General features: G+C 44.6%; 1 protein-coding gene and 1 long non-coding RNA gene across 2 annotated transcripts; both read right to left on the reverse strand.

The window, feature by feature from the left end:
- Positions 1-15,091: 15,091 nt before the first annotated feature.
- LOC136462433 (uncharacterized) lies at positions 15,092-18,505 on the reverse strand. Its single transcript, XR_010760715.1, has 3 exons — positions 18,400-18,505; positions 18,163-18,248; positions 15,092-15,511 (listed from the first exon to the last, which is right to left on the reverse strand). It is a non-coding gene; the product is annotated as an uncharacterized lncRNA (long non-coding RNA).
- A 911-nt stretch (positions 18,506-19,416) lies between these two features.
- On the reverse strand, positions 19,417-22,018 carry LOC136462434 (large ribosomal subunit protein mL102 (rPPR5)-like). Its single transcript, XM_066461536.1, has one exon. It carries the CDS (start codon positions 22,000-22,002, stop codon positions 19,759-19,761), a length of 2,244 nt encoding a protein of 747 aa, XP_066317633.1. The 5' UTR covers positions 22,003-22,018; the 3' UTR covers positions 19,417-19,758.
- Between the last annotated feature and the right edge of the window lie 5,176 nt (positions 22,019-27,194).

The raw sequence follows: 27,194 nt of genomic DNA on the forward strand, positions 1-27,194 counted from the left end.
AAGAGTGCCTCATCCGTTGCATCGATGGGACACACTTTGGGCATTCAGTGCCACCACTACCATGGAATTGGCCATGTGTAGAAGGACTGCCCAAGTTAGCGGGCATATATTGCTACAGAAGATGGTTATATCAGCACCTCTGACATTGAAGATAAAGAAGACAAACATACAGATGAGGAGGACGGTGAAGTCCTTAGTGACGACGCCACGGTGGCCTATAGGAGCATCATTGTACAGCAGGTGCTTAGCTCACAAGTACAGCAACCTAAGAAGCTACAATGCCATAACTTGTTCTAGATGTTCTTCGTCATCGGCAACCGTCGAGCACGTGTCATTATTGATGGAGGTAGCTGTAATAATTTAGTGAGTTCTAATTTGGTCAAGAAGCTTGGCTTGACCACACGCCCGCACCCACGTCCATACCATATTTAGTGGCTAAATGATTTTGGAAAGACAAAGGTAACACAAACTTGCAGAGTTTTATTTTCCATTGGTTCTTATCTTGATTCTGTTGATTGTGATGTGGTACCTATGCAAGCATGTTCACTCTTATTGGGTCATCCTTGGGAACATGACAATGATGCTACACACCATGGTAGAAGTAATAAATACACTTTTGTGCATAAAGGAAAGAAAATTACTTTGGTACCTTTGACCCCTGCTCAAATTGTACAAGCTGATAGAGAACGCGCTGCTAGTTTGATTGATGTTCAATCTGAAAATCAGCAAGTTGCTAATTCTATTCTTCCTACTAAAAAGGATAAGTCTACATCTATTTCTAAGGCCTAGGGGATTAAATTGAAGGGTGGTGTTATGCTAGCAACAAAATGTGACTTTGCTAAAATTTCTGATGATGATATTTACTATGCTTTGGTATGCAAACAAGCTATGTTTTTGACTTTTTGCTTGATGATATTATTAGTTTGGTGGCTCCTGCTGTCACTAACCTTTTGCAGGAGTATGAGGAATTTTTTCCAGTTGAGATACCCCCGGGGCTGCCACCTATGAGAGGGATAGAGCATAAAACGATTTGATTCTGAGAGTAACCTTGCCCAACCGTGCTGCCTATCAAACCAATCTTGAGGAGACTAAGGAAATTCAGCGGCAAGTCCAAGACCTTTTGGACCATGGGTATGTACGTGAAAGCCTTAGTCCTTGTGTTGTTCCTGTACTTTTGGTTCCTAAGAAAGATGGAACTTGGTGTATGTGTGTTGGTTGTAGAGCCATCAATAATATTACTATTCGGTATCGCCATCCTATTCCTAGGCTAGACGACATGCTTGATGAGTTGTGTGGCTCTATAATTTTCACCAAGATTGACTTGCGAAGTGGCTACCACCAAATTAGAATGAAACTTGGAGATGAATGGAAAACCGCGTTTAAAACCAAATTCGGGTTGTATGAGTGGTTAGTAATGCCTTTTGGTTTGACAAATGCACCTAGCACTTTCATGCGCTTAATGAATGAGGTTTTAAGAGCTTTTATTGGTTATTTTGTGGTAGTTTACTTTGATGATATATTGATTTACAGCAAGTCTTTTGTTGAACATATGGATCACTTATGTGCTGTTTTTAATGCTTTACGTGATGCACGATTATTTGGTAACCTTGAGAAGTGCATCTTTTGCACGGATAGAGTTTCTTTTCTTGACTATGTTGTAACTCCATAGGGAATTGAGGTGGACGAGATGAAAATTGAAGCCATAAAGAGCTGGCCGGTTCCTCAAACCGTCACACAGGTGATGAGTTTTCTTGGTCTTGCAGGATTCTACCGTTGCTTCGTCAAAGATTTCAGCACCATTGCTGCCCCATTGCATGAGTTGATGAAGAAAGGGGTGGCGTTTCATTGGGGAAAGGCACGTGAGGAGTCCTTTGACGCTTTGAAGGACAAGCTCACACATGCACCATTGCTGCAACTTCCAAACTTTGGTAAGACTTTAAGCTAGAATGTGATGCTAGTGGAGTTGGTATTGGGGGTGTTTTGATGCAAGATGGTAAACCCATTGCTTACTTTAGTGAAAAATTGCATGGCCCTGTTCTAAATTATTCCACGTATGATAAGGAATTGTATGCACTTGTCTATTCTTTAGAGACGTGGTGTCATTATTTGTGGCCTAAAGAATTTGTTATTCATTCTGATCATGAATCGCTTAAGTATCTTCGCTCTCAACATAATCTGAATCGTAGGCATGCTAAATGGGTTGAATTTATTGAATCTTTTCCTTATATTATCAAACACAAGAAAGAGAAGGATAATGTGATTGTTGATGTTTTGTCTAAATGATATACCTTGATGTCCCAACTTGATTTTCAGATTTTTGGGCTTGAATCAATAAAAGAACAATATGCGCTTGATCCTGATTTTAAGGATGTGTTGCTAAATTGTAGAGAGGGACGTACATGGAATAAGTTTATGATCAATGATGAGTTTTTGTTTAGAACTAACCGCCTATGCATTCCAGTTGGTTCCATTCATCTTTTCTTGTTGTAGGAGGCACATAGAGGCGGATTGATGGGACATTTTGGTGCCAAGAAGACGGAGGATGTGTTGTCCACACATATCTTTTGGCCAAGGATGAGGTGGGATGTAGAACGGTACGTGGCTCGGTGCGCCACATGTCAAAAAGCTAAGTCACGGTTGAACCCACATGGTTTGTATATGCCTCTTCCTGTTCCTTCTACTCCTTGGGCTAATATATCTATGGATTTTGTGTTAGGTTTGCCAAGGACTCAGAGGAGGAGGGATAGTATTTTTGTGGTGGTTGATCGTTTTTCTAAGATGGCACATTTTATTCCTTGTCATAAGAGCGACGATGTTGTTCATATTGCTGACCTTTTCTTTCAAGAAATTATTCGCTTGCATGGTATGCCTTCTACTATTGTTTTAGATCACGATGCAAAATTCTTGAGTCATTTTTGGCGCACTTTGTGGAATAAATTGGGGACTAGGCTGCTATTTTCTACAACATGTCATCCCCAAACTGATGGGCAAACTGAGGTAGTGAATCGAACATTGTCCACCATGTTGAGAGCAATTTTGAAGCACAATTTAAAGATGTGGGAAGAGTGTTTGCCGCATGTGGAGTTTGCATATAACAGGGCGGAACATTCTACCACCAAGGTAAATCCTTTTCAGATAGTGTATGGTTTTAACCCCTGCACTCCTATTCATCTTTTACCTTTACCTACCACTGAGAGAACACATAGTGATGCTAGAGAGCGTGCTGATTTCATTCGTAAGTTGCACGAAACAACTAAAGCAAATATTGAAAGAATGAATGAAAAGTATAGAATTGCTGGTAGTAAAGGTAGAAAAGAAATTAAACTTGAACTGGGTGATTTGGTTTGGTAACATTTGAGAAAAGATAGATTTCTTGAGCTGCGTAAGTATAAATTAATGCCAAGAGCAGCTGGTCCTTATAAGATAATTGAGAAAATAAATGACAATGTTTACAAACTTGAGTTGCCACCCGAGTTCGGGGTTAGTCCCACCATTAACATTGCAGATTTGAAACCTTATTTGGGAGAAGAAGATGAGCTTGAGTCGAGGATGACTCAGTTTCAAGAGGGGGAGGATGATGAGGACATCACTCCTTCAGATGTACCCGCTGATCCTCCAACCATTATGCAAGGTCCAATGACCCGAGCTCGAATGCGTCAACTCAATTTAGAGGTGAGCTCGTTCTTAAGCGATCCTTTTCATACTTTTGAGAATAGATTACTACCTAATGATGTTATCTTGCTTAGGAACATAGGAGGGGTCATGAGCAACTTGGAGAAAGGCATAAATGTGGAGGAGACCAGCAAGGATGATCAACACAAGATGGAGGCCCAGTCCAACTGAAGTTGGAGCCCATCTCCGATTCTAGGACCAGTCTATCATAAAACTGGTCACACGGGTGCGTACGAGCTCTGTTTTCGACGATCCACATATGGATGGAAAGCTAATTAGATAAGGAAGCCAATGCAAGTGGTATCACGTCAAAAGCCTTTCGGAATCAATAGGAATCATTGAAACAAGTTAGCATCTAGAATCTGCTAGGGTGCTACGACACCGTCTTTTAGTCCGTTGGACCGGGTATCGTGTTTGGGCCCATTAGGGGCACGTCCAGGGGTCTTGCATGACCCTAGAGTCTTCATAAATAGTTGTCACCCCTCCATTAGGGTTTGGGTTTTGCTTAGATTAATCTATCAAGAACAGTTTCGCCGTTCATCGGTTTATGAGACCCCAACTTCGTGAGATTAATTATTCATCTGCAATTTGGTTGTTTTCTTTCTTGTTCTTGCTTGTGTTCTTCATTGCGCAAGTAGGGATTAGCCTTCTTGGCGATGTCAACTAGATCCGTGTCTCGGTTGATAACCAGAGGAGTTATAGTGCTAAGATTACAGGGTTCGATCTTTCGATCTGAAACTAGATCGGTGTGTCATTCTCTGCCACAATGATAGTTACCTCTACCTGATGGATGATCGGGATCCCCGTCCCCATCAAACAGTGTAACCAAGCTATGTCCTATTGGCCGTGGGACACAACCTATTACACCCACCAATACCCGTACCATATCCCTATCCGGAATCCATTTCTTTTCACCATTTTATCATGAGAGTAATAATAATAACCACCTATTGTGAGTAACGATAGGTTACTCATGCTACCGATAGTCCAAGATAGCAGTTACTCGACCTATGCTAGTAGGACTCATAGGTAGGTTTATTTATGCATGTAGTTTCAATATAAATCTTGTAACATAAATGCACATCACACATATATATCTAGTGATTATTCAAAATAAGGGTTATGCACCGGGGCTTGCCTTAGGCAGACGGGGTGTCAACTAACTCAGTCGGTGATGGCTCCAGGATCTCCTCTTCATACTCCTCGATCACCTCCTCATACTCCTGCTCTCCGGTGGTCACGAACTCCATCAACTCGTTCTCTACATGGATGCAACGATGATGCAACACTTAGTATTTTGCCAACAACAACTCTTAAAATAAGAATACACATGCTAAACTACTAAGCTAGCTCTAATGACTAAGATACTAAGCTAATTATTATCTCTACCAAATAGATTCCAAGCTCACCCTACACGTGCTTAATTTTTTTATAAACCAATATCATGCCATTATTCATTTAGCCTTAATGGCTATTTAGCTACCATATTAAATAGTCTATTTTAGGGCTACAAAAACTACAATGAGCACATAATAATACAATGAAGCTACTATAAAAAGTTCAGGGTTTTTGCTATCACCAATCTACCACAAAAATTCTCATAATAATTAACTTAATAATATTGAGCACTCTCAAATGATTTAATAGCTCCTGGTATCAACTAGCACATATATGAACTAAATACACTAACAGATAGAGCACAATTTTAGGAACCTAACAAAATTTGTTCACAATTTCTGGATATCTACATTATTTTATATTAATTACCAAAGTTCAGCTCAGAATTAAAATAAAAAGATATTTCTATTTTCCACGAAAAAGATAAACCGATTTTGGCCCAACGTGGCCCACGCGGGGCGCAGCCCACGTGTGGAGGCGGCCCACGGTGGGGAGCCCGCCCGTGCGCTGGCGCTCTTGCAAAAATGCCCTCATGTTATCAGATAATAGCGCGGACACTTCACGTACTATTTCTATAGACAACGACTTTGCAATGGAGCCCTCGTATCTTTTCACCTTCGCACCGGAGAGGTCCCCGAGAAGCCTCGCGCTCGCCAGTGTAGCGGGCGGTGGCACTAGGTGGTACGCTGGCCATGTGAGACCCTTATAGACCTAGCTAGGGGACCGATGCTCACCTATGGGAATACGAGCGACGATGGGCGGTGGTTGCACGAACAGGGGTGAAGCAGAGCGGGCTTTCCTCGGGGGCGGTGACCTGCAGCGGTGGCAACCAAGTTTCAGTGAGCCACAATGTACAACATATAATAGAGGTGATGGGTAAGCATAAGTGACGTACCATGATCCTACCCGTGGCAGTGTCCTGGCCGGAGACGCCCTGAGTAAGCCTGGCCACGTGCGCATGGCGAGCTCGACGGTGAACCATAGCGACACGGCCGTGTCAGCAGTGTAGAGGTGGCACTAGGGCTACAACTAGCGTGCGCACGATGAAGAGGGGTTCTAGGCAAGGCTAGTGGTGCAGTCAATTCGACACGAGATGGCGAGGTTGGAGCTAGCCACGATGACGCAGGTTGGGCCCTAATGGCGCGATGGCGGGAGCAAAGCTCCAAAATTGGAGCTCGGCCTGGCCATAAACAAGGTGGGGTGGGGGCAGTCGGCAAGAGGACGTAAAGGCGGAGACGTGGGCATGAGGACCGCGACCACGACGGCAGCGGAAAGTTGAGGAAGAAAGAGAGAAAGAGAGAGATGGGGCGTGGTAGGTGGGCTCAGCTCGTCCTCGCCTTAGCGGGACACGAGCGGTGAGATCGGGTGACCCACGCGCGGCCGCAGTGTCATTAATGACAAGGCGACGGTGAGCTTGACCACGTGCACGCGGCAGAGGCGACACGCACTGGGCCAGCAACAGCGCAGAGATGTAGCGGATAGGCGCGGATGCGATGACGATGCGACGGCCACGATAGTGACATGGCACGAGGCGGGTCAGCAGCGCGGTGAGGCAGCAGTGGTGGATGCGATGGCAAGGTGATAGCGCCGGTAGTGGCTTCATCATGGCGCAGCGGGGCCAGAGGCAGCCATGGCCGGCCGCGCGGCAGCATGGGCATGCATGACCAATGCGGCGACGCCGAACACCTGAGCGCGGTGATCGTGGCCAACCAGCCCGAGACATGTGACGTGCACGAATTTTAAAGCGCTCAACACGACCAAACGGTTGCTCCAGTAGCCAAACCAGCTTCACCATGCTTAAGATGGCATATGAGACAACCAAATCGAGCTATAACACTACACCACCCTTTAACCCATTCTCTCACAATAAATTGCTAAACATAGCAATGTCTAGCTATTGGCAGACTTGAAAATTTCTAAGTTTTTGAGCTGGATTTGTTTTCAAGTTCCGTTTCTAGACTATTAGAAATACCAGCTAGTAACATTATTTTTCTACAGCAAGTATCTCATTGTCATCTACAAAGTTTGCACTTCAAACTTTATTTAAGTGTCACAGACATGTTCTATAGTATTTTTGTTCAATAAAAAATAGTTTCAAACCCTACTTGATATGCATGAACTATCGAATCAACTTTCGTTTAGCATTTTTATTGATCATTTTGAGTTATGGAAATTGATCTACACACTTTATCACATACATTATCACAAAAACATGATGCTCATGACATAGTCTAGCAAGTTGTTTAAGCGGTAACACCGAGGGTGTTACACTTCTCCTCAAAGTTAATTTCTCACGCTACCATGCTCCCCCTGACCATATCATCCTCTAAGAACACAACGTGCCTTGTTTCTACAAACTTCGTATGTCTATCAGGACAGTAGAAACGATAACATTTTGACTTATCTGGATAGCCAATGAAATAGCAACTAACTGTCTTGGAGTCTAGCTTCCCAATGTTTGAGTTAAATGCTTTAGCCTCCGCTAGACAGCCCCACACACATAAGTGATTAAATAAGAAATCCCTTACTGTCCACAACTCATATGGTGTTTTGGACACCGATATGCTTGGTACTCGAATAAGAATATGAATAGCGGCTTTTAACGCCTCCATTCACAAACTTATCGGTAAAGTGGAGTAACTTATCATACTTCTCACCATATGCATTAAGGTACAGTTGCGTCTTTGAGCTACTCCATTCTGCTGAGGCTCGCCGGTGTAGAGTACTAGGAAACTATGCCATTTTCCTATAAGAACTTTGCAAAAGGTCTAGGAACTTGGTCATATGGGGTATGTCGACCGTAGTACTCCCCCCATGGTCGGATCTTACTATCTTAATTTTTAAATTGTGCTGATATTCTACTTCAGCCTTAAATATCTTAAATTTATCCAATGCTTCTGATCTTTCCTTAATTGAATAAATATAGCCATAACAAGAATAATCATCTATGAATGTTATAAATGAATTATAACCATCCACATTTTTCACAGGAAAAGGACAACAGATATCCATGTGAATTATTTCCAAAATTCCTATGCTTCGCTTGGCATCTTTCTTTATTTTCTTAACATACTTTCCTTTAATGCAATCAATACATTGTTCTAAGTCTAAAAATTTTAATGGCGAAAGAATTGATTTCTTAATCAATCGTTCTATTCTCCCCCTCGAAATATGGCCTAAACGATAGTGCCATAATTTTGATGATACATAATGAACTCTCTTCCGCTTATTTCTTGCATTCATAGACGAGGAGGCATTCTTATTCTTAGTGCTCATAACATTCACATTCTTAGAAAGCGATAACAAATAAAGCTCATCTTGTCAGAAGGCAAGACCAACACACTTATGATTAAACATTATCTTACATTGGCCATTATCAAAATAGAAATCATATACATCATCGTCTAAACGTGAGACACTTATTAAGTTTCTACGCAAAGAGGGTACATAAAAGACATTTGTAAGCTTAAGTACAAAGCCATCATTTAATTGTAATGGGAGTTCTCCAATGGCTTCTACTTTAGCTTTGACTCCATTTGCCACCTTAATATGTCTTTCTCCTCTTTGCAGGGTCCTCCTTGTATGGAATCCCTATAATGAATTTGCAACATAAATAGTTGCACCTGAATCAATCCACCAAATAGATTTTGCATAACTTAAATACAAGGACTCATCTACAAATGTAATAATGTCCTCACCTTTTCTGATCAGGTGCTTCAGGAACTCTAGACAATCTTTCTAGTAGTGTCCAGTCTTGTGGCACTATCTACAGGTGTCCTTGTCCACTTGAACATAGTTGGATTTATGATGGTGATCTTTCTGTGGGGTCTTTCCTTGTTGCTTGGAGGAGCTATTGTCCCACTGATGTTTCCCTTGTGGTTTAGCATTCTTGTTGTTAAAGTTTTTCTTTTTATTTTCCTTCACATGGTTGACGGAGTCACCATATGAGCTCTTAAGCCTCTCTTCTTCTTGCACACACATGGCAATGAGCTTCTCAATGTCCCACTTATCTGGCTGTAAGTTGTAATTAACAACAAAAGCCTCATATTCTTTGGGCAAAAATGCAAAAATCAAATGAATTAGGAACTCATCCTTGAGCCCCAAGTCCATTGGCTTGAGCTTGGATGTCATGTTGCTCATCTTCAATATGTGCTCTCTAATCCCTCCACCAGAGTATTTCTCATTGACTAACTTCTTAATAAGAGTGCTTGCATAAGCCTTTGAAGAGCCAGTGAACTGACTCTCCACCTTCTTGAGATACTCAGTGGCGATGGTACATTCTAGGATTGAACCCCTTATTGGATCTTCAATGGAGCCCTTAATCACCATCAAACACTAGCGGTTTGAACTATCCTACTTCGCATGATCAAGGTCGTACTTCATTCTCACTTCTATATGGTCACACTGTAGAGTAGCGAAGGCTGCATCAGTCTCATTTGCTTTCCTCACTGGGTCCACTGGCTCAGTGGGACATGGAGAGATAAGTGTTAGATCATTGTCGGACATCACAAGTGCTATCTCAAGCTTTTCTCGCCATACGTTATAGTGTCTTCCATTGAGAGGTGGAATGGACGAGATAAACGTCATTGGGTTGTAGCCTAAAACAACGTCAGAGAAAGTGAGAAACAATTGACTTAATAATTGCATGCCGTAATTTAACATTGATCAAAATTAAAACATACAATATGCTTCTACATTAATTCTACATCACCGTTGGGCACAAATAGAACTAATGCATGGAAAAACTCATGAATAAAACATTATAATATTGCTATTATCAACGTTGGTCAGAAAAATAACTGAAAGGATCAAGATGCCCAAGAGGGGGAGTGAATTGGGCTAATTCTAAATTTTTTGCAATAATTAAGCCCTACACTTAGCCTATTTCACCCTCTTGTGCCTAGAAGTGTTTCTATTGTTCTACCGCGCAAAAGTTTTGCACCCTATGTTCCAATCCTACTCTAGTATGGCAATTCTAAGAATGTAAAGACATGAATTGAATTGCTCAAAAGTAAATGCTCAAAGTAAAGAGAGGGAGAGGAACGCGGCGATGTTTTTCCGAGGTATCGGAGAGTCACCACTCCCCACTAGTCCTCATTGGAGCACCCGTGCAAGGGTGTAGCTCCCTCTTGATCCACGCAAGGATCAAGTGCTCTCTACGGGCTGATTCTTTGACACTCCGTCGTGGTGAATCGCCAACAACCGCTCAAACCATGACTTGGGTCATCCACAAGCTCCGCCGGATGATCACCAAGCTTTCAATCACCACTGAGACGTCTAGGTGATGGCAATCACCAAGAGTAACAAGCACAAACTCTCACTTGATCAAGACAAGTCTAATGAGAAAGGTGGATGCACACTTGCTACTCCCTATGCACTAATGATGTCCTTAATCTTGGATTATCAAATCTCAATCACCCCACTAGGGTCTTGCTCTCCCTTGTACTCCAAAGGTGTTTCTTAGTTGAACAAATGGGCAAGAGGGCTAAGTTGAATGAGTGGGAGAAGTATTTATACTCCAGACTTCAAAACATACCCGTTGGGGTCCAACTCAGCATTTTTGGGATGACCAGACGCTCAGGTCAAAATGACCGAATGCGTCCGGTCAATAGCCAACGACTACATTGTGTCATCCTGTCAGAGGAGTCTATTAGAGGGACCGGACTCACTGCAGCGTCCGATCCACCTGGACCTGACACGTTCGGTCGTAAATTTCCTCCCTAGATGCTTACTATTATTGATCGAACGCGGCAACACGCGAGTCCGGTCACTTTCTTCTTCTACGTCCGGTCAGCTATCTACAACGATACCCTGCTACTACAGTTAGTTGGCACCTACGCGTCTGGTCCGGGCAAGGAGCCAGCGTCCGATCAAGAAGACTTCCTTGTTGTGCGAGCTATACTGTTGACTAGACATGGCACCCGTGCATCCGATCCAGCGTCCAGTCAATATCCAAGTCTCCATTCCCTCAAATTCGACCAACTTTTGTGAATGGCATCGACTTCAATTGACATGTGGACTGTCCTTGAACTACCTAGTGCTAAGTTTGACAAGTCTGCACCACACCTAATCCATTAGATTCACCTAGGGCAAGCTACTAGTTCATACCCCCCCCTTAATATACTGCCAAAGGGAAAAACAAAGTCCTAAACTACTCTAAGTGTCACTTCAACGCCAAACGACACTTAGAACTAGTCTGTCCTTAACCTTGTCGTCCATCCTTTGAAAACTAAAACGATTTCCATCGATAGGGGCATGAATACCATTGATTGTCCAAACAATCGACATTACCATGACCTAACTCAATTTGTCTCTGCAAAACATATGTTAGTCACAGTAATCTTGTGTTGTCATTAATCACCGAAACCCAACTAGGGGCCTAGATGCTTTCAATAATAATACCATAATTTACTGAATACTATAACTGCTCTTCAACTTTAAATCCTCCTATTGGTTTAAATTTAATTAGAAGATAATAAACATCAACTTTGCAGCTGAAACATGAAAAAATAATCTTAAAATGATATTATCATAAGCATTTCCATGTACTTAACTACTCTCTGAACAAATCATCCCGTTGGTTCAAATTTGAGCAGAGATTTAAACATCAAAACTTAACATAATTCATCAAAAATCGCTTCTGAAAAATAAAACAAAATCAAAAGCCCCACTGTTCTTTTGGCCCAGCTGCAAAAACGGCCTGCGGCCCAGCCGCGTGCCTCCCTCCCCCTCGCCCAGGCCGCAACCTGGGCCTGGGCCGGGAAACCCCTTTCCCGCCTGGGCCTAAAGCCGGCCCGAGCTCTGTTGGCCGTCGATCACGATCCGACAGTCGTGCGCACCTATCGGGAGAACAAAAATGCCCCCCCCCCCCCGGTCGGCCTCCCCTAACCCTAGCCTCATTCCTCTTTCTCCCCCTCGACCCTCTCTCGCCAGCGGCGCCTGAAAGACGACGGAGAGACGGCCGCGTGTGGTAGCTGGACGAGGATACGGCGCCGCCACGGGCCCCCTCGGCGGAGCGCACGCTCCCAATTGGTAGAGCGCACCGCCGTCGAGTGGCCTCTCATCGGCGCCCTGAGCCCGCGCGCCTGTGCACACGTGTCGAGCTCCTGCGAGCCGGCGGCTCGGTCGACCCTTTCTTCCCGCACGACGACGGGGAAAGAACCCAAGTAGGTCCCTTCCTCCTCTTCGTCCTGTGATCTAGGGTTAGGGTTTGGGAAAACTTGGAAATCTTTCATCTCCTTCCAATTTCTTTTCACTTTACTACCCCAGACTCGATCTACACACTAGATTAAGACACCGATACCATTGTTGAAACTTAGGATCGACTAGCAGTAGATCAAGTGGGTGGTGTTCTTACATTTGGGATAAAGCATCCTAGAACATGAACTAAAATGAGAGAGAGAGAGGATGAAAGTGGGAAGGTGTTACCGACCATCAGCAGGCTTGGCACTGGAGCTCGAGGTCGCCATGGTGAAGGTGTGGCGGCACGAGTCGGTGGAGTTGCGGCGAGGTCCAAGAGCGACGGCTAGTGGACGCGAACAGTGGCAGTGCTTCCCGCCGCTGCTGCGCTCCCTTAGATCGGTTAAGGTTAGTGTCGGTGGGGTGCTTTGGCAACCAGTGAACCTCGTGTGCCGTGAGCCGCCGGCTCCCACCTCTTTATATAGCGCAGTGTGATGGGAGCCCACCAACCATGACTTGGTTGGGCGCCCCCCATCAGGACATGGATCAGAGCCCAAGTTGGTCATTGGGCCGACTTGGTGGACATCAACCTAACATATAGATATTATTACTCTTTTTCTATAAAGTTTGTCAAACTAAAAAAAATTTGACTGACATAGATTTTAGGAATTGATTTATCTGGGGACGAATGGAGTAGCTTATAATTGAATGCTACAGTACTTATGTTGGTGTTTTAAGGAATAAATAACATATAAATGATGGCGATGTCGCTCCGTGTCCACATGTTCCTGCAGGTATGTTGTTCGTTTGCAATACACAAATGCATGGTCCCTCCCATCAGTCCATTCCATTCAATTCAGTTCTGTTCCTTATAAGGAGAAAGATTGTGCATCCATGCATGCGGTCCACTCATGAATTATCAGAAGAAGAAAAAACTGACAGAGAAGGAAAAGAACATTTTAGCGCAAGCGTTTGGGAGCAAGGTTCTTCTTGTATATGCTTCCTCTGATCCTCTCTATTATTGAATGATTCAAACAAGGGAGGGAAAGGTGACAGAGAAATGGAGCAAGGGATGGCCGACCTGACAAACCTTTGCACATTCTTGCTCAAGTCAAGACGTTGTTCAAATGTTCATACATATAGTGCATGCAATGCAACCACTGCAGGTGCAGGCAGGCCGATCCTGCAAAGCAACCTAAGCGCGTGTTTAGTTCCCTGAATTTGGGAATTTGGGCTACTATAGCACTTTCGTTTTTATTTAGTAATTAGTGTTCAATCATAGACTAAGTAGGCTCAAAACGTTCATCTCGCAATTTCCAACCAAACTGTGCAATTAGTTTTTTTTCGTCTACATTTAATGCTCCATGCACGTATCGTAAGATTCGATGTGATGGCTACTGTAGCATTTTTTTAGGAATTTAGATGGTAACTAAACACGCGCTAACAACTTCTTTGCTTCCAACTCACGTGCTGTCTCTCTGTGCCCAAGGTAGCATCAAGTGATCAACCTGCTGCCTCACATTTTTTTTTATATATATGCATGCACAGTAATTATTAAACAATAAAAATAAGCCCACATATATAAGACGACTTGCAATGGAGGCAAAATGAAAGCATTATAAAAGTTTAATACTTTCTTCATTCTAAATTATAAGTCATTCTGATTATTATATATTTAAACATAACGTACATGTAGATGTGCAGTAAAAATTATGCATATACTTAGAAAAGCTAGAATAATTTACCGTTTAGAACTGAGGGAGTATATGAGCAAGTACTAATAAGTTAGTGAGGTGGCCAAAGCAAAAGACATTTCTGGCTACTGACTAATTAATATAGTATTTCACGCACGGTACTATGAATAAATTGACTATGGGTCTGTCTGGATCCACTCAACTAAAGTCTAAATTTTAGCTAGCTAAAAATTCTTTCATCTAAACTTTAGCTAGGGTGTTTGGATTCTCCAACTAATAAACTCAGCTAAACTTTAGCTGAATTGAAGTAGCTAAACTTTAGCTAATCTTTTAGCTGGACCGTTTAGATCCCTAGCAGATAAATTTAGTCAGCTAAAGTTTAGTTGGTGTCTCCAAAGAGGCCCTATATATGTTAATTTATGGATGGGCTAGTGGCAACAAACTAATAAAGCTTGTTCGCTCCGGTTTCGCTATCTGGGAAATCTGAACAGCTCTCAACTTCAACCCCATGAAAAAAAATCAAAAGGCATGCTTGCTTGCTGGTGTTCAGGTTAGGTGCAACAAAAAGCGACAACGTCGGTTGCTGTTTCTTTGTCGCCAATCCATACATCACACAGCCAGTTTGGTAGACCTAAAAATGTTAATGCATATATTTGACATTGCTCAGCACTGCTAGTCGTTGAAAACATAGTTCCTCAAGCATGGAAACAAATCGTCGCTAGCAGACTTGCTGATGACAGGACAGGCAGGCTGCTACCTTCAGCGGACCAAGCGGCTTCCTCCAGATCAAGGAGCTTCTGCAAAAAAAAAATGACAGTTGCTTTCAACCGACGGCCAGAATTAGAGGGGTTTGTAAAAAGAAACTATATTTTTCTTCCTTCTTGTAAAACATGTTTGTAAAAAGAAATGATAAAGTCTGGGCTTTTATAAGACGGAAGAAAAGGCACAAGCCGTTTGCTACTTTTAACGTTGCATACATCCTTATCAAAACAAAAAACAAAAAAGCTGCATACATGTTTATTCTCTTTCAAAAAAAAATGACTGCCACATTAGTCTTTTTTTTCATGAGATACACAGAAAATACATTACCGAAAAAACAAATACATTAGTTTGACCACGTAAAAAGAACATACAGCGAAACCCTCGAGCTGTGTTCTGTTTAGTCTGAACCCAAAGAGCTTGCGCATTCATATAGATTGTCAGTGTGATTTTTCAACCTTACGCACTTCTACAGGACATGAACAAAAGTTAACACCATATCAAATTCTCAGTCTGTGTCAAACAAGATGCGCAACCAAAATTTTCAGATACACAACACTCCATCATGCCATATTACCAACAGAACGATACAAAATCATTTGGATTGGCAATGGTCCATCCGACTGAACAGCAAACCAAATGATAGGCAGGACCTTGGTTTGATCCAGCAAGGAGAAATCCTACTACTGCCCTAGTTGCGTGTTGGGGCTGAAGGAGAATTACTCCCGCTGGATGTTGAAGGGACTAGCGCCTTTTATTAGCTTGCTCTCGCCGCTGCCTGGGGTATCCCATCTGTAGGAGAGTGAAAGCTGATGAAAGAATCAAATATTAATAAAATTGGTGTAACATTATGACATTGGTAAAACAGCACATGCGAGCATTCAAAGATGCAGAAGATGGTCATCAGGCCCGCATATTGTCATCTCCTTTTTAACTCTTAACCAGTGCCCTAACTTGCAGGTAACTGAAAATATTGCCAAAGCGATGATAGTGTGGACTGTGGTGTATGTGAAAAAATAGAAGAAATAAACAATTGTATTCTGGTAGAAGGAAGGAACAGTATTAAGGTTATGCCAGATGTCTGAACTACATCTGGAAAGGCAAAAAAATCCTTTTTAGCATCATAGTGGTCGACAACAATTAGAATCACACTGTAAACTGAGAAATTCTAGGGAAAAGCATTTTACACTTCAAAATACAGATGAGGGATTATGCTTTTAGAACAACTAGAATTGCACTGTAAACTGAGAAATTCTAGAACAAGCATTCAATGTATCCATATCAATCACGAATGCAAGGCCTATCCTATCGGACCAGAGAAGTGACCATGCAAGACATGTAAGCTGTGCAAACAAAACAGATGCAGTACCTTTGTGCAAATAACGGACGAACCAACACCACTGTTTTGAACTTACAAGAAAAGAACTGATAATTTAAACATGGAGTGAAACAAACGAAGCTGATGGATCGAAACTTCCGGAGGTCAGCTCGATGGAAGGCAGCGTCGTGGGCTAGGGAGATCAGAGAAGACGAAGGGGCAGTGGCAATGCAGCCCTATGAAAAAAGAACGATTTGGCAGCCCTAAAATTGCTGAATGAATCTTGCACCGAAGAACCATCAAGATTACCTGAGGGAACATTGCAACGGGAGAGAAGCTTGGATCCTATGGCGCTGACGATGGGGAGGAACGGATTTGCATCAAGATGGAATCACCTCAGGGTCTGGCGGCTGCCTCAAGGAGCGTGGTCAGCGACTGCTGTGGGAGAGGCGTCATCCGCTACTGCTTGGGGCCTTGCGCAGGGCACTGTTGACACCAGGCCCAGGGAGGTGGACAGGCAGCGTGTCGCTGCACCCGATTACCCATAGTTCTTGGCAGAACAATTTGAATCACACTGTAAACGGAGAAGGCAGGGCTTGTATTGCTACATCCGATCACCCATAGTGCTTGGAACTGATTGGCACTAAAACTTATTGGGTTGACCCAGCGGGTATTTACACCAAACAAATTGTTTTGGGTAATGGGTCATCAGGTTGACCCATTAAAATCTGCATGCCTACGTCCAGGGATTATACATGATAGGCTGCTTTGTTGACTTCTTTCAGAGGCAATAAATGACTATCACAATGACTGCACATCTCAATTTATATGGATAACAGAAGCAGCAACAGTTTTGTTGCATAATCAGTCCTTTGCCCTCCCTAAGTGCATGCAGTGTATGCACGGTTTGCATCAATCCTACTATAAGCAAGATTCACACCAAGGGCCTTCCTCGTACTGACAGTAACACAGCCTTAGCAGGGAAATCATGTAAGTAGGGTAAATGGCATCAGTGGATCGTTTTCAGAATGCCCAAATGAATGGGTCAAGGAGGTGAGGATGAAAACCAAGTTTCATAGGGCAAAGAGCTAAAAGCGTCAAAAGGCTGCGCTGAAAGGAGTTTCCCAGAAAAAAGAGCCGAAAGAATAGTGCCACTACGGATATGCAGTGAAAATGATGTTATAGGATTTTATTTTAAGAAAATAACACTTCATAAGAAAAGGAGACAGTATGTGGAAGGCCAAGACTTGGAACAGCACGTTTCACAGACAATATAGGACAAGGAAACATAACTATCAACTATCAAGCCCGGTGGGAACTGAATCCTGAACAGGCTATAAACTTTTTGTAATTGGCCACCATAGTTCTTACTTTGGGCACTGCTTGACTCTAGGATGACCAGATAAATAACAGATTTGAAAATGCGCAGTATGCACATTGGTATGCATAACATAACAGGATCTAAAATTGAAAAGAAGGAACAAATATAGGGCAAACCATATCATGGAAATCTGTATGCATGAAGTCCCTGTTTTTTCAATCACAAGTGTAGCTAGCTAAACTCGCAGAAAACAACAGTAATTCAAGCACATAGACACGAGGCAATTATCACCAACAGCAAACAAGTAACTGCTCCCAGAAGCTGCTACAATACACCGATGGTCATAGCAAAGATGCTAGGGCGTGCTGGAATATAAGTAGTATATAACAAGAAAATGTATTGCAAAACAAGCCTCCTAAGTCCTAAGTACAATCTTTACCATTTTGTACTATAAAGTCAGCTGGCAATCTCAGAACATGCAAGTTCATAGCTTCAAAGCATCTCACTAATTCAGCAAACCATGTAGCCATGCAACAGCACAAAACAGATGTAACTAATGGAACCAAAACTTAGTCTCAAAATAATGGAAATCACAGAGGACTCCTTCATTAACCTCAATGCCAAAACTGAACGTTTAGGGACAGTCATTGGTACAAGTACAACCACTAAAAACCATACGCAGTACAGTATGTTAAAAGTAATTAATGCATAATTTTGCAACTAAATTCATGACAAGAGGCACATCTTTGCCTATTATTGCGTATGTTTCTTCTCACTAAGATGAACAAATCAAGGATTCTCCAAGCAGAAAGTAAATGTACCTGCTTCTTGTTTGATAGGATGAAGATCCCCACTTGACAAATTGCTCAAGAAGCATCGATGAAAAGAAAGAAATCACATCTTTCTTCTAGTCAAAAAGAAAAATAGATGGTTTGTAATCATACTACAGGGCATGAAACTCTTCCAAGCATACTATTTAAAATAAGCACATTCTGCAAAAGGGTGCAGAGAAGAAGGATAAGGACTATTTCCAGTGTTATGAAGTTGTAAATTCTTACTTTCTTGTGCCAATTTTGCAAGTTGTCTCGATGCATTGCGGCACCCGCATCAGTGGACCATTGGCCATTCTCAGTGAGCCTTGTAATACACCTACAAAGAAATTGGTGTGCTTCAGGTCCAGTGCAAATGACCAGCATACAACATATATTAATATATCTTGGTACTGACTTGACTGAAACAGTGAAACAGTGCAAAATAGCAATGTGGCAAATGTCTTTGATGCTAAACTCAACCTGATGATGACAGACTTTTCATCATATATATAAGGAGTTAGTGAAGGAAGAGGATCGATGCAAACGGGAAGATAGTAAACAATTACCTCTTGGATTTCAAAGGACCAACATGACGCAGGATATCCAAGGATGCATGTTTTTTTTTCCGCACAAGGCCACCCCATTTCCATTCAGACAAACAGAAATACAAGAGTCTGAAAACCAGAAGAAAAAAGACAGCAAACAGTCTGCGGACACCCAAAACCCTCCTGCATATCTGGAACTCTGAGTCAGATTGCACCCAGTGAACTAAACTGAACCTTACCCCACAGGTTTTGAACCAAAAGGCATCAACACAAAAAGATTGCTGAAGACCACACAGGTCCAGCACCACCACATCGAAGTATATTACAGACAAACTGCATATCAAGAGAAGTTACATAACTGCATTTACCAGCACCACCACATCCAAGGATGCATGCTGGTCAAAGAGAACTAACACTACCATCATATCAAATTACTGAGATCACCAACAACCGTCAGTTAAAGCAGCCTGCAAAGTAAATCAAACAGTGCAAACTCTGAAAAGAAAAGGGTCAGGAAATGGAAAAACATCATTTGATTCATGGCCTGATAACTGAAAAAAAAGGACTAATATTATCAGACTGCATTGAGGACACAATCATTTGTCATCTTAGCATACAATCTGCGATCAAACACAGCTATGGTGCCTGTTCATCAATTTTGCAATTGCAAGAACAGGATATATATATATATTTATATATGTTGTGTGAATTAGTAGTGCTTCACAAGAACGAAAAGCAAAGAGTAACTCCTGGACAGCCATTGGTACATCCACTAAAAATCATTGGAAGTACAGTATGTTAAAAGTAATTAATGCTAAATTTCGCAACAAAACTCATAAACGGAGGTACATCTTTGCCTATTATTGCATATGTTTCTTCTCAATAAGACGAACAAATCAGGGATCCTCCAAACAGAAAGTAAATGTCCCTGCTTCTTTCCCATAGGATGAAAATCCCCACTTGACAAATAACTCAAGAAGCATCGATGAAAAGAAACAAATCACATCTTTCCTCAAGTAAAAAAGAAAAACAGATGGTCTCAACAAGCTGGCAAAGCTCACTAAGCACCCATGGCAACCCTTTTGCCCCTCTTGGGCATCGATTGTGCATTCTCTGCCAAGATCCTAGACAAAATATCTGCTTGCTTTGAGTATCCTTCAGATTTTAAGCTCTCCATCAAATCATCGCAACCTTTCTGGCTGACAACACCTCCTTTGTTCTTGATCTTGCACAGCATGGAGTACGCAGGCAACGTCTTTTCTTCAGCGTACAGGGCCTCCAGAACTCTGTCATAGGTCGAGAAGCTAACATCGAAGTCCCTGTCCAACGCAAAATCAGCCAGCTTCTGCGCCTCCATCACTCTATCATTATCACAAAGACCAACCAGCAACTTATCTAGATCAGGCATACAGCCATTTTCCACCATCAGATTGACACGGCCGATTGCCTCCTCCACATGGCCCCTCATGAAGAGAGCCTCCAGTATCTTGTGTGCCACGTCCATGTTCTCAGTAACCCCCTTCTCAATCATACTCTTCATGACCCTGCTTGCGGTCTGAACCCGACCATCATTGAACAGTGCTTCCATGACAGATTTGAACAGAGCTGGGCTTGGCAAGTGACCATGTTGCATCATGCTGTCCAATGCCGTCTTTGCATCAGCGGGCTCATTCTTCTTCAGGAAGCTATCAACTAGGAGCACATGTGATTCAGGGTCAGTTGGGACCTCGCGGCGTGTCATAATGGCAAGAATCTCCTGCGTCGCCTCCGGCACGCCTTCTTTTGCATGTCCACGGATAAGACTGTTGAACGCAGCCTTGTCATCCACACCTTTCTTCATCAGCTGCCTGAAGAATGTCTCAGCCTTGGCGGTGCTGCCATTGCTGCACAGGTACTCGATCACTGGGTTATAAGCCGATGCTTCAAGCACAGGACTCTTTGGACTAAGCAAGGTACCCTTCTCCATAAGCTCATCTAGCACCTCAATAGCCATTTCGGACTTGCCACCTGCGCAAAGGCCTTCCATCAGCACTCCATACTGTCTTGGATCCACCAGCACATGCTTGAACTGCCCACTCTTCCGGTGCACCTCCAGCGCCCCATCCAAGTCCCCAGCCTTGCACAGTGTTGTCACAAGCCTCAGAAACACTGACTTGTCCTTCGGCGTGAGCCTCCGCTCCGCCATGTCATACACTGCCTTCCGGGCCTCCGCTGCCCTGCCCTGGTCATCGCAAAGCCCTGGCATCAACGCAGCAAACGTCTTCTCACTCAGCCTCAAACCCTTCTCGCCCATCTCAGCGAACAAAGCCACTGCCTCGTCCACCCTATCGCCTTCCACGTACCCCTTAATCATGACATTGTACGAAACCGAGTTCCGCTGGATCCCCTCCCCAGCCATTTCATCAAACACCTTGCGCGCACTCTCCAGATCACCGGCGCGCACCCAGGCATTCAGCAGGGCGTTGTAGGTGGTGACATCAGGCGTCACCCCATGGCCCTTCATGTCCCCAAACACCCTGACTGCGGTCTCCATCTTCTTGCACAGGCCGAACCCCCAGATGAGCGTGTTGTAGGTGGACACGTCGGGCGCCACCCCGTCCGCGATCATGGCGTTGTAGATCCGCCTGGCCATGGCCTCGCGTCCGCGGCAGAGTATGGCCTTGAGGACGGCGTTGTAGGAGAGCGCCGTGCGGGGGACGCCGAGGTCGGGCATCATCCGGAACAGCTTGACGGCCTCCTGCGGGATGGCGGCCCTGCCGTAGGCGGCGATGAGCGCGGCGAGCGTGGGCTCGTCGGGCGCGACGGAGAAAGACGGCATGGTGTCGAGGACGAGGCAGCGCGCGTGGTTGAGCATGCGGCGGGACGCGAGCGCCGGCACAAGCAGCGCAAACGTGCCGCCCTCCGGGCGGAACCCGCCCCGGCGGTACGCGAAGCGGAAGAACTGGAGGGCCAGGTCGGCGCGCCCCGCGGACGCCGCCCCGGAGATGACGCCGTGGACCAGCGGCGCGTCGAGCGTGGGCGAGAGCAGGCGGACCGAGTTCTCCAGCCGCGTCGTCCACGGACGCCGCCGGATCATGTGCAGGATCGTCTCGTGGAGTGGCTCCTCGCGCCGGGGCGGGTTTGTGGGCGCCGACGGCGAGGGGGCCGCCGCCTCCGCCTCAGCCGGCTTCTCCGCCGGAGCCTCGACGGCGGGGGCTGGGGCCTCGTGGGTGGATGAGGAGGCGCATAGCGTGCGTGTGGGCGCGCCGGGATTGCGGGAGAGGAGCGGGAGGTGGAGGGGGTAGGCGAGGTGGCGGCGCGCCATGGTTGCTGAATGGAGACTGGAGAGGAATGGAGGAGACGAGGGTTTAGTCGGCGGAGTCCAGCCTGAGAGTGCAGTCGGAGACGGATCGCCGTCCGCTGAGGATCGTACGTCCCTGCTTCTGCTCGCACTCGATGCTCCCTAGCTCTAACTCCGGCCCAACATATCAGACGGCCCAGAAAATAATCCCGTGCTTCGCGCCGTTGGGTTCTCATCACGACTAGCCCACTTGGCCTCCAAGCGCAGGTGCTGCAGCGCTAAAGTTGGCCATGCAGCCCGCGGCCCGCCGGCCCAGCCCGTGGCCCGGCGTTTTGGCCTGGCACGGGCACGGCACGGCCCGAGGCACCAGGCCGTGCCTGGGCCGCCACCCCAGCCCGTGGCACGGCACGGGCACGGCCCTAAGTCCCTAATCCACATTCCTCCCCCGCCGCGTTGTCTGCTCTCACTCGCTGCCTCACTCTCGCTCTCGCATTCGCGATCCACCGCCACTGCCGCTCTCCATCGACCATCGTCGTCCGTCCTCTCTGGCACCGGTGACCTCGCCGACACTCCTCCACCTCGCACTGAGTTCGCTAACCCCGTCTCCTCCCTCCTTTTCCTCTCCTGTTTCCTCTCGCTCTCGCTTGGAATCGGTGAACCATGTGAGTTCGTGTTCATGTCACTCCCTCCTCCCCCACCTCGCCGTCGATTCTAATCGGTGTCCGTCTCATCCTCTGGCTAGCTCGCTGGCTTCTTCATCTCCGGCACCGGGCTCCGGGAAAGCAGGTTCGTCACTTTCCCTAACCCTAGATCTGCTCTTCTCTGCTCTGTCTCTCTCTGATCTCTGTCTCTCAAGTGTCATCTCTCACTCTTCTTCTTCTTTGCGTGCAGGTTGGTGCCTGACGCCGCGTCTTCCTCCTCTGGAGTAGACATGGCCAGGCCGCCAAAGCGCCCGTTGAGGGACGGTGCTGGAGCTGCTGGAGGTCGAGGGCGTGGATGGCTATCTGGCTCGTCCGCAGGCAGTTGCAGTTCCGGCCTCGCAACGCGGGGGGGGGGGGGGATCAGCATCCCCTCGACGACGGCGAGGACCAGGCGCCGCACCCGGACAACGAGCTAGAAGTCGAGGACGACGACGACGACCTACGTTATGATGCAGCCGGTCTATTCGGCATCGACCTCGGTGACGGCAACCAGCCCATCGATCTCGATGGCGACGACGGTGATGGTGGAGTTGAGGTCTCCACTGATACTCATGGTACCTCAACCACCTCTGGTAAGAAAGTTTCTACTGTTTGGGATTACTTCCATGAGATTAAGGAGAATAAAATTCGAGTTGCTGCCATCTGTAAACATTGTCGGGCGTGATACACTGCTAGATCGTCTGCTGGTACTGGCCATTTGAGACAGCACATGTATTCATGTATGAGAAAACGTAATCATGCTAGTATGGTCTAGTCTAAGCTTGCTCTGAATCCTGATGGTTTGAAAAATTAGGTGTATGATCCTATGCTTGCTCGCACTGAGTTGTGCCGTTTGATTGCTAGGCTAGACCTTCCTTTAGGGATAGGTGAGACACAGGCTTGGGAGGATTACATTAAGCGTGCTCATAATCCTCTATTCGAGAAGGTTTCTAGGCAGACCACCACTAGAGATATGTGTAAACTTTTTGATGAACAACGTGCTATGCTTATGAAATCTGTGTTGCCTGCTGCATCTTCTGTTTCTTTGACATCTGATATTTGGTCTGGTAATGCTAAGGAGGATTATATTTCTGTTGTTGCTCATTATGTTAGTGCAGATTGGGAGTTACAAAAAAAAGTTGTTGGTCTTAGGTTGATTGATGTTTCACATTCTGGTGAAAACATTGCTGATAGGATTTCTAGTGTGGTTGAGGAGTTTGGTTTGATTGACAAGGTTTTTTCTGTGTCTCTAGACAATGCTTCTGCTAATTCTAGGGCTTGTGAGATTTTGCAACCTATGTTCTTTGGTTATTTGGGTTCTTATCCTGCACCTACAAGAGATGATCCTAACAAGGTGCAGTACTTGCTTGTGCATCAGCGCTGTGCATGCTATATCATTAATCTGATTGTTAAATCTGGCATGAAGAGGTTGAAACCTTATACTAAAGATTTCAGAACTGCAATAAGTTTTTTAAATCCCTCTAATCAAAGAATTGCATTGTTTAAGAACTACTGCACTACTCAGGGTCTTAGACCTAGAAAGTTTGGCTTGGATGTGGATGTTAGATGGAATTCTACTTATTTGATGCTCAAACACTTGTTGCCATACAAGGAAGTCTTTCATGTGTTCATTACCTCCAATTATGGTTCTACTTTGTTGACTGCACAGCATTGGTATGTTGCTGAACAAATAATGATATTCCTGGAACTCTTCTATAATTCCACTGTTGTCCTATCTGGTGTTTATTATCCCACAGCTCCACTTGTTTTGCACCATATGCTTGACATGGCTGAACATTTGCAAAATGCTAAAAGAGATGCTAATTTTAGAATGATTGCTACTCCTATGAAGCTTAAATTCCTTAAATATTGGGAGAAAATTCCACTGATTTATTCATATGCATTCATTCTTGATCCTAGAGCTAAGATGAAAGGGTTCTTTAATGTGCTTGAATTGCTTGGTAAGGCAACTGGATGCATTTATAGTGTATACTATGGTGATGTGAAAGATGAATTGTATAGATTGTTTGCCAAGTATGAATAGAAATTTGGTGCAGTTAGGTCTCAGAGGGTTTTAGTGCCTTCAGCTCATACTGGTAAGACAAAACAGGCATGGGGAAGGATCTTTGGAGGTCCTGGTGAATCCCCTGTCGGTTCCCCCTCATCTTCATCTACTCCATCTGCTGTCAGTGAGCTCAAAGCTTACTTAGACAGTGACCCTATCACATGTTATGAGGAATCCTTTGACATACTCCTCTGGTGGCGTGACTACAAGCTAACCTATCCAATCCTATCTATTATGGCTCGAGATATCATATTTGTCCCTGTATCTACTGTCTCTTCTGAGTCTTATTTCAGCTGTACATCCAGGATACTCGAAGATCAGCGGTGGCGCTTGTTGCCTGAGCATGTGGAGATGCTCATCTGCATCAAGGACTGGGAGCAAGGTGCAAGAAGGGAACAACAAACACCTGAGGACCCAGACCTGGAGGAGGCATTCAAGAACCTCTTCCTCGATGAACAAGGTGAAGGCAGCGGCACCGGCAGCGGCACCGACGGTACTGCTGGTGGTGGATAGAAGAAGAAGAAGAAGAGAAGAGGAGAGGTAGTCACTCACTCAACTGAAACTTCCATATTGCTTCTTTACATTCAAGTTCACTAACATTGCTTGCTTCTGTATAATTTTGTAGGTACTTTTGGTGTGACAGAGTGAGACAGTGAGTCACTATGAATGTTGCCACTGATGTTGGTAGTTGGCTATTGTAATAGGATAGAACTTTTGTTGCTGTGAACTCACTAAGTCACATTGTCACAATGACTTTGCCACTGATGTTGGCTATTGTAATAGGATAGAAGAACTAAGACTTTGACACTTTAGAGCTGGTTGTACTATTTTTTCCTTTCTAGGGTTTCTCATAAGGGTGAGTTTTACCTAGAAAGGTTTTTAATGAGGCAGCATTGCATAAAATAGCTCATATTCATATAATGATATAATCTTGTGTTTTGTCCCTTGTCCTTGTGTTCTGAGTTGTGAGTTTGAGACTTGTGTCTTGTGAGTTTGAATTGTGATTGTGAAATGTGAATCCTGTGGTTTAGAATTCTGAGAATATGAGTTTGGAATCTGATGTGAATCTGGTGGTTTTGAATCTCTGAGTTGTGAATCTGGTGGTAAAATCATGTTGAAAATGATCAAGTCCTTAAAGACTTAGTTATTTTTACAGCCGGGCTATGGACCGGCACGACCCGGTAAAATGGTCGTGCCCAACGGGCAGCACAGCACGGCCAAACAGCCCACGGGCCGTGCCTTGGGCTGAAGGCCAGGCACGAGCACGCCATAGGCACGGCACGGCCGACACGGTGGCCCGGTGAGGCACGACGCCACGTCGGGCCGGCACGGCCCGCCGGGCCGCCGGGCCGGGCCGGCATGGCCCGATGGCCATCTATATGCAGCGCCTTGCTCTTATACGTTGCGGCTCGCTACTCTACAGGTTCGTCAAGTGATTCGTGCTCTTATGTAGATTAATCTCAAGAAATACCAAGGCGAGGATGGAAGGAGGAATATTCAAGGATGGTTCTGCTGTCTGCATCAGTTGGTGCTTCTTCAGGTTAAGAGAAAAGACAACCAGCCTGTTCGCTGGTTGGTTTGTGGGCTGATAAGCCCGGCTAGTGCTGGTTTATTGTGAGAGAAAAACATTGTATCATGGCTAATAAGCCCTGACTGAAACCATAAAGCGAACAGGCTGAACGTCTCCGTCTTTAGGTTCAGAGATGAGATAGAATAGGATTGTGATTGTGAAGTAAGGTTATTTATGAGTAAATATATGAGATGGTAAAAGGATATTGTGACTAAATATTTGAGAATGTGATCACTGAACTGTCAAAATGAATGACTCCATGTGGGTATCAATAAAATGATGTACAGATTGTTTTTATGAATCATCATAACTATTTTTTTAGGTGCCAAGATACATTCAGATTGCTCATCAGCGAGTGATGTCAGTTTGAGTCATAAATTTGATATACAATTGAACATTTCAGTGGCAGAAGACACTGGGCAGGCAAAATACACTTAAAAGGGACTGAGGTAAGGAACTAGGCGGCAAACATTCCCTACAAGAAACAAAAAAAATATTTGATCTGATTTGGTGGTGGTAAATTGATCAACTAAAATCTGTATGATCTCATGGAGAGAGAAAAAAAGCCATGGGGTTACGCACATTTTCTTCCATCTCAACTATGCACTCTAGCGTTGCGCAGGCTGAAGTTAGGGGCGTGCTGGGTAGCCTTCTCCACTTTGCTTGTGATGTGAATCTTGCATCTTTTTTTTGACTAGGGAGATTCATTCATCAAGCAGTTCCAGGATTACAATCTGCGATCATCAGGTTGTCAATGCAAGTCGGGCTAAGGTCCCTTTGGCTTGGCTTTCCAGGTGCTGTGGCTTCCAAAAAAAGCCAGAAGCCAAATCAAAGGGGTACTTATTGTAAGGTCGAGATGGCAACTAGAGGAGGGTGAATAGTCGTTTTTTTAAACTTAATC

The sequence above is a fragment of the Miscanthus floridulus genome, chromosome 7, assembly GCF_019320115.1.
Source record: "Miscanthus floridulus cultivar M001 chromosome 7, ASM1932011v1, whole genome shotgun sequence".
NCBI lineage: Eukaryota > Viridiplantae > Streptophyta > Magnoliopsida > Poales > Poaceae > Miscanthus > Miscanthus floridulus.

Bases quoted from the DNA above. Each gene is read 5' to 3' on its own strand.
- LOC136462434 (XM_066461536.1), bottom strand. From the start codon at position 22,002: ATGGCGCGCCGCCACCTCGCCTACCCCCTCCACCTCCCGCTCCTCTCC.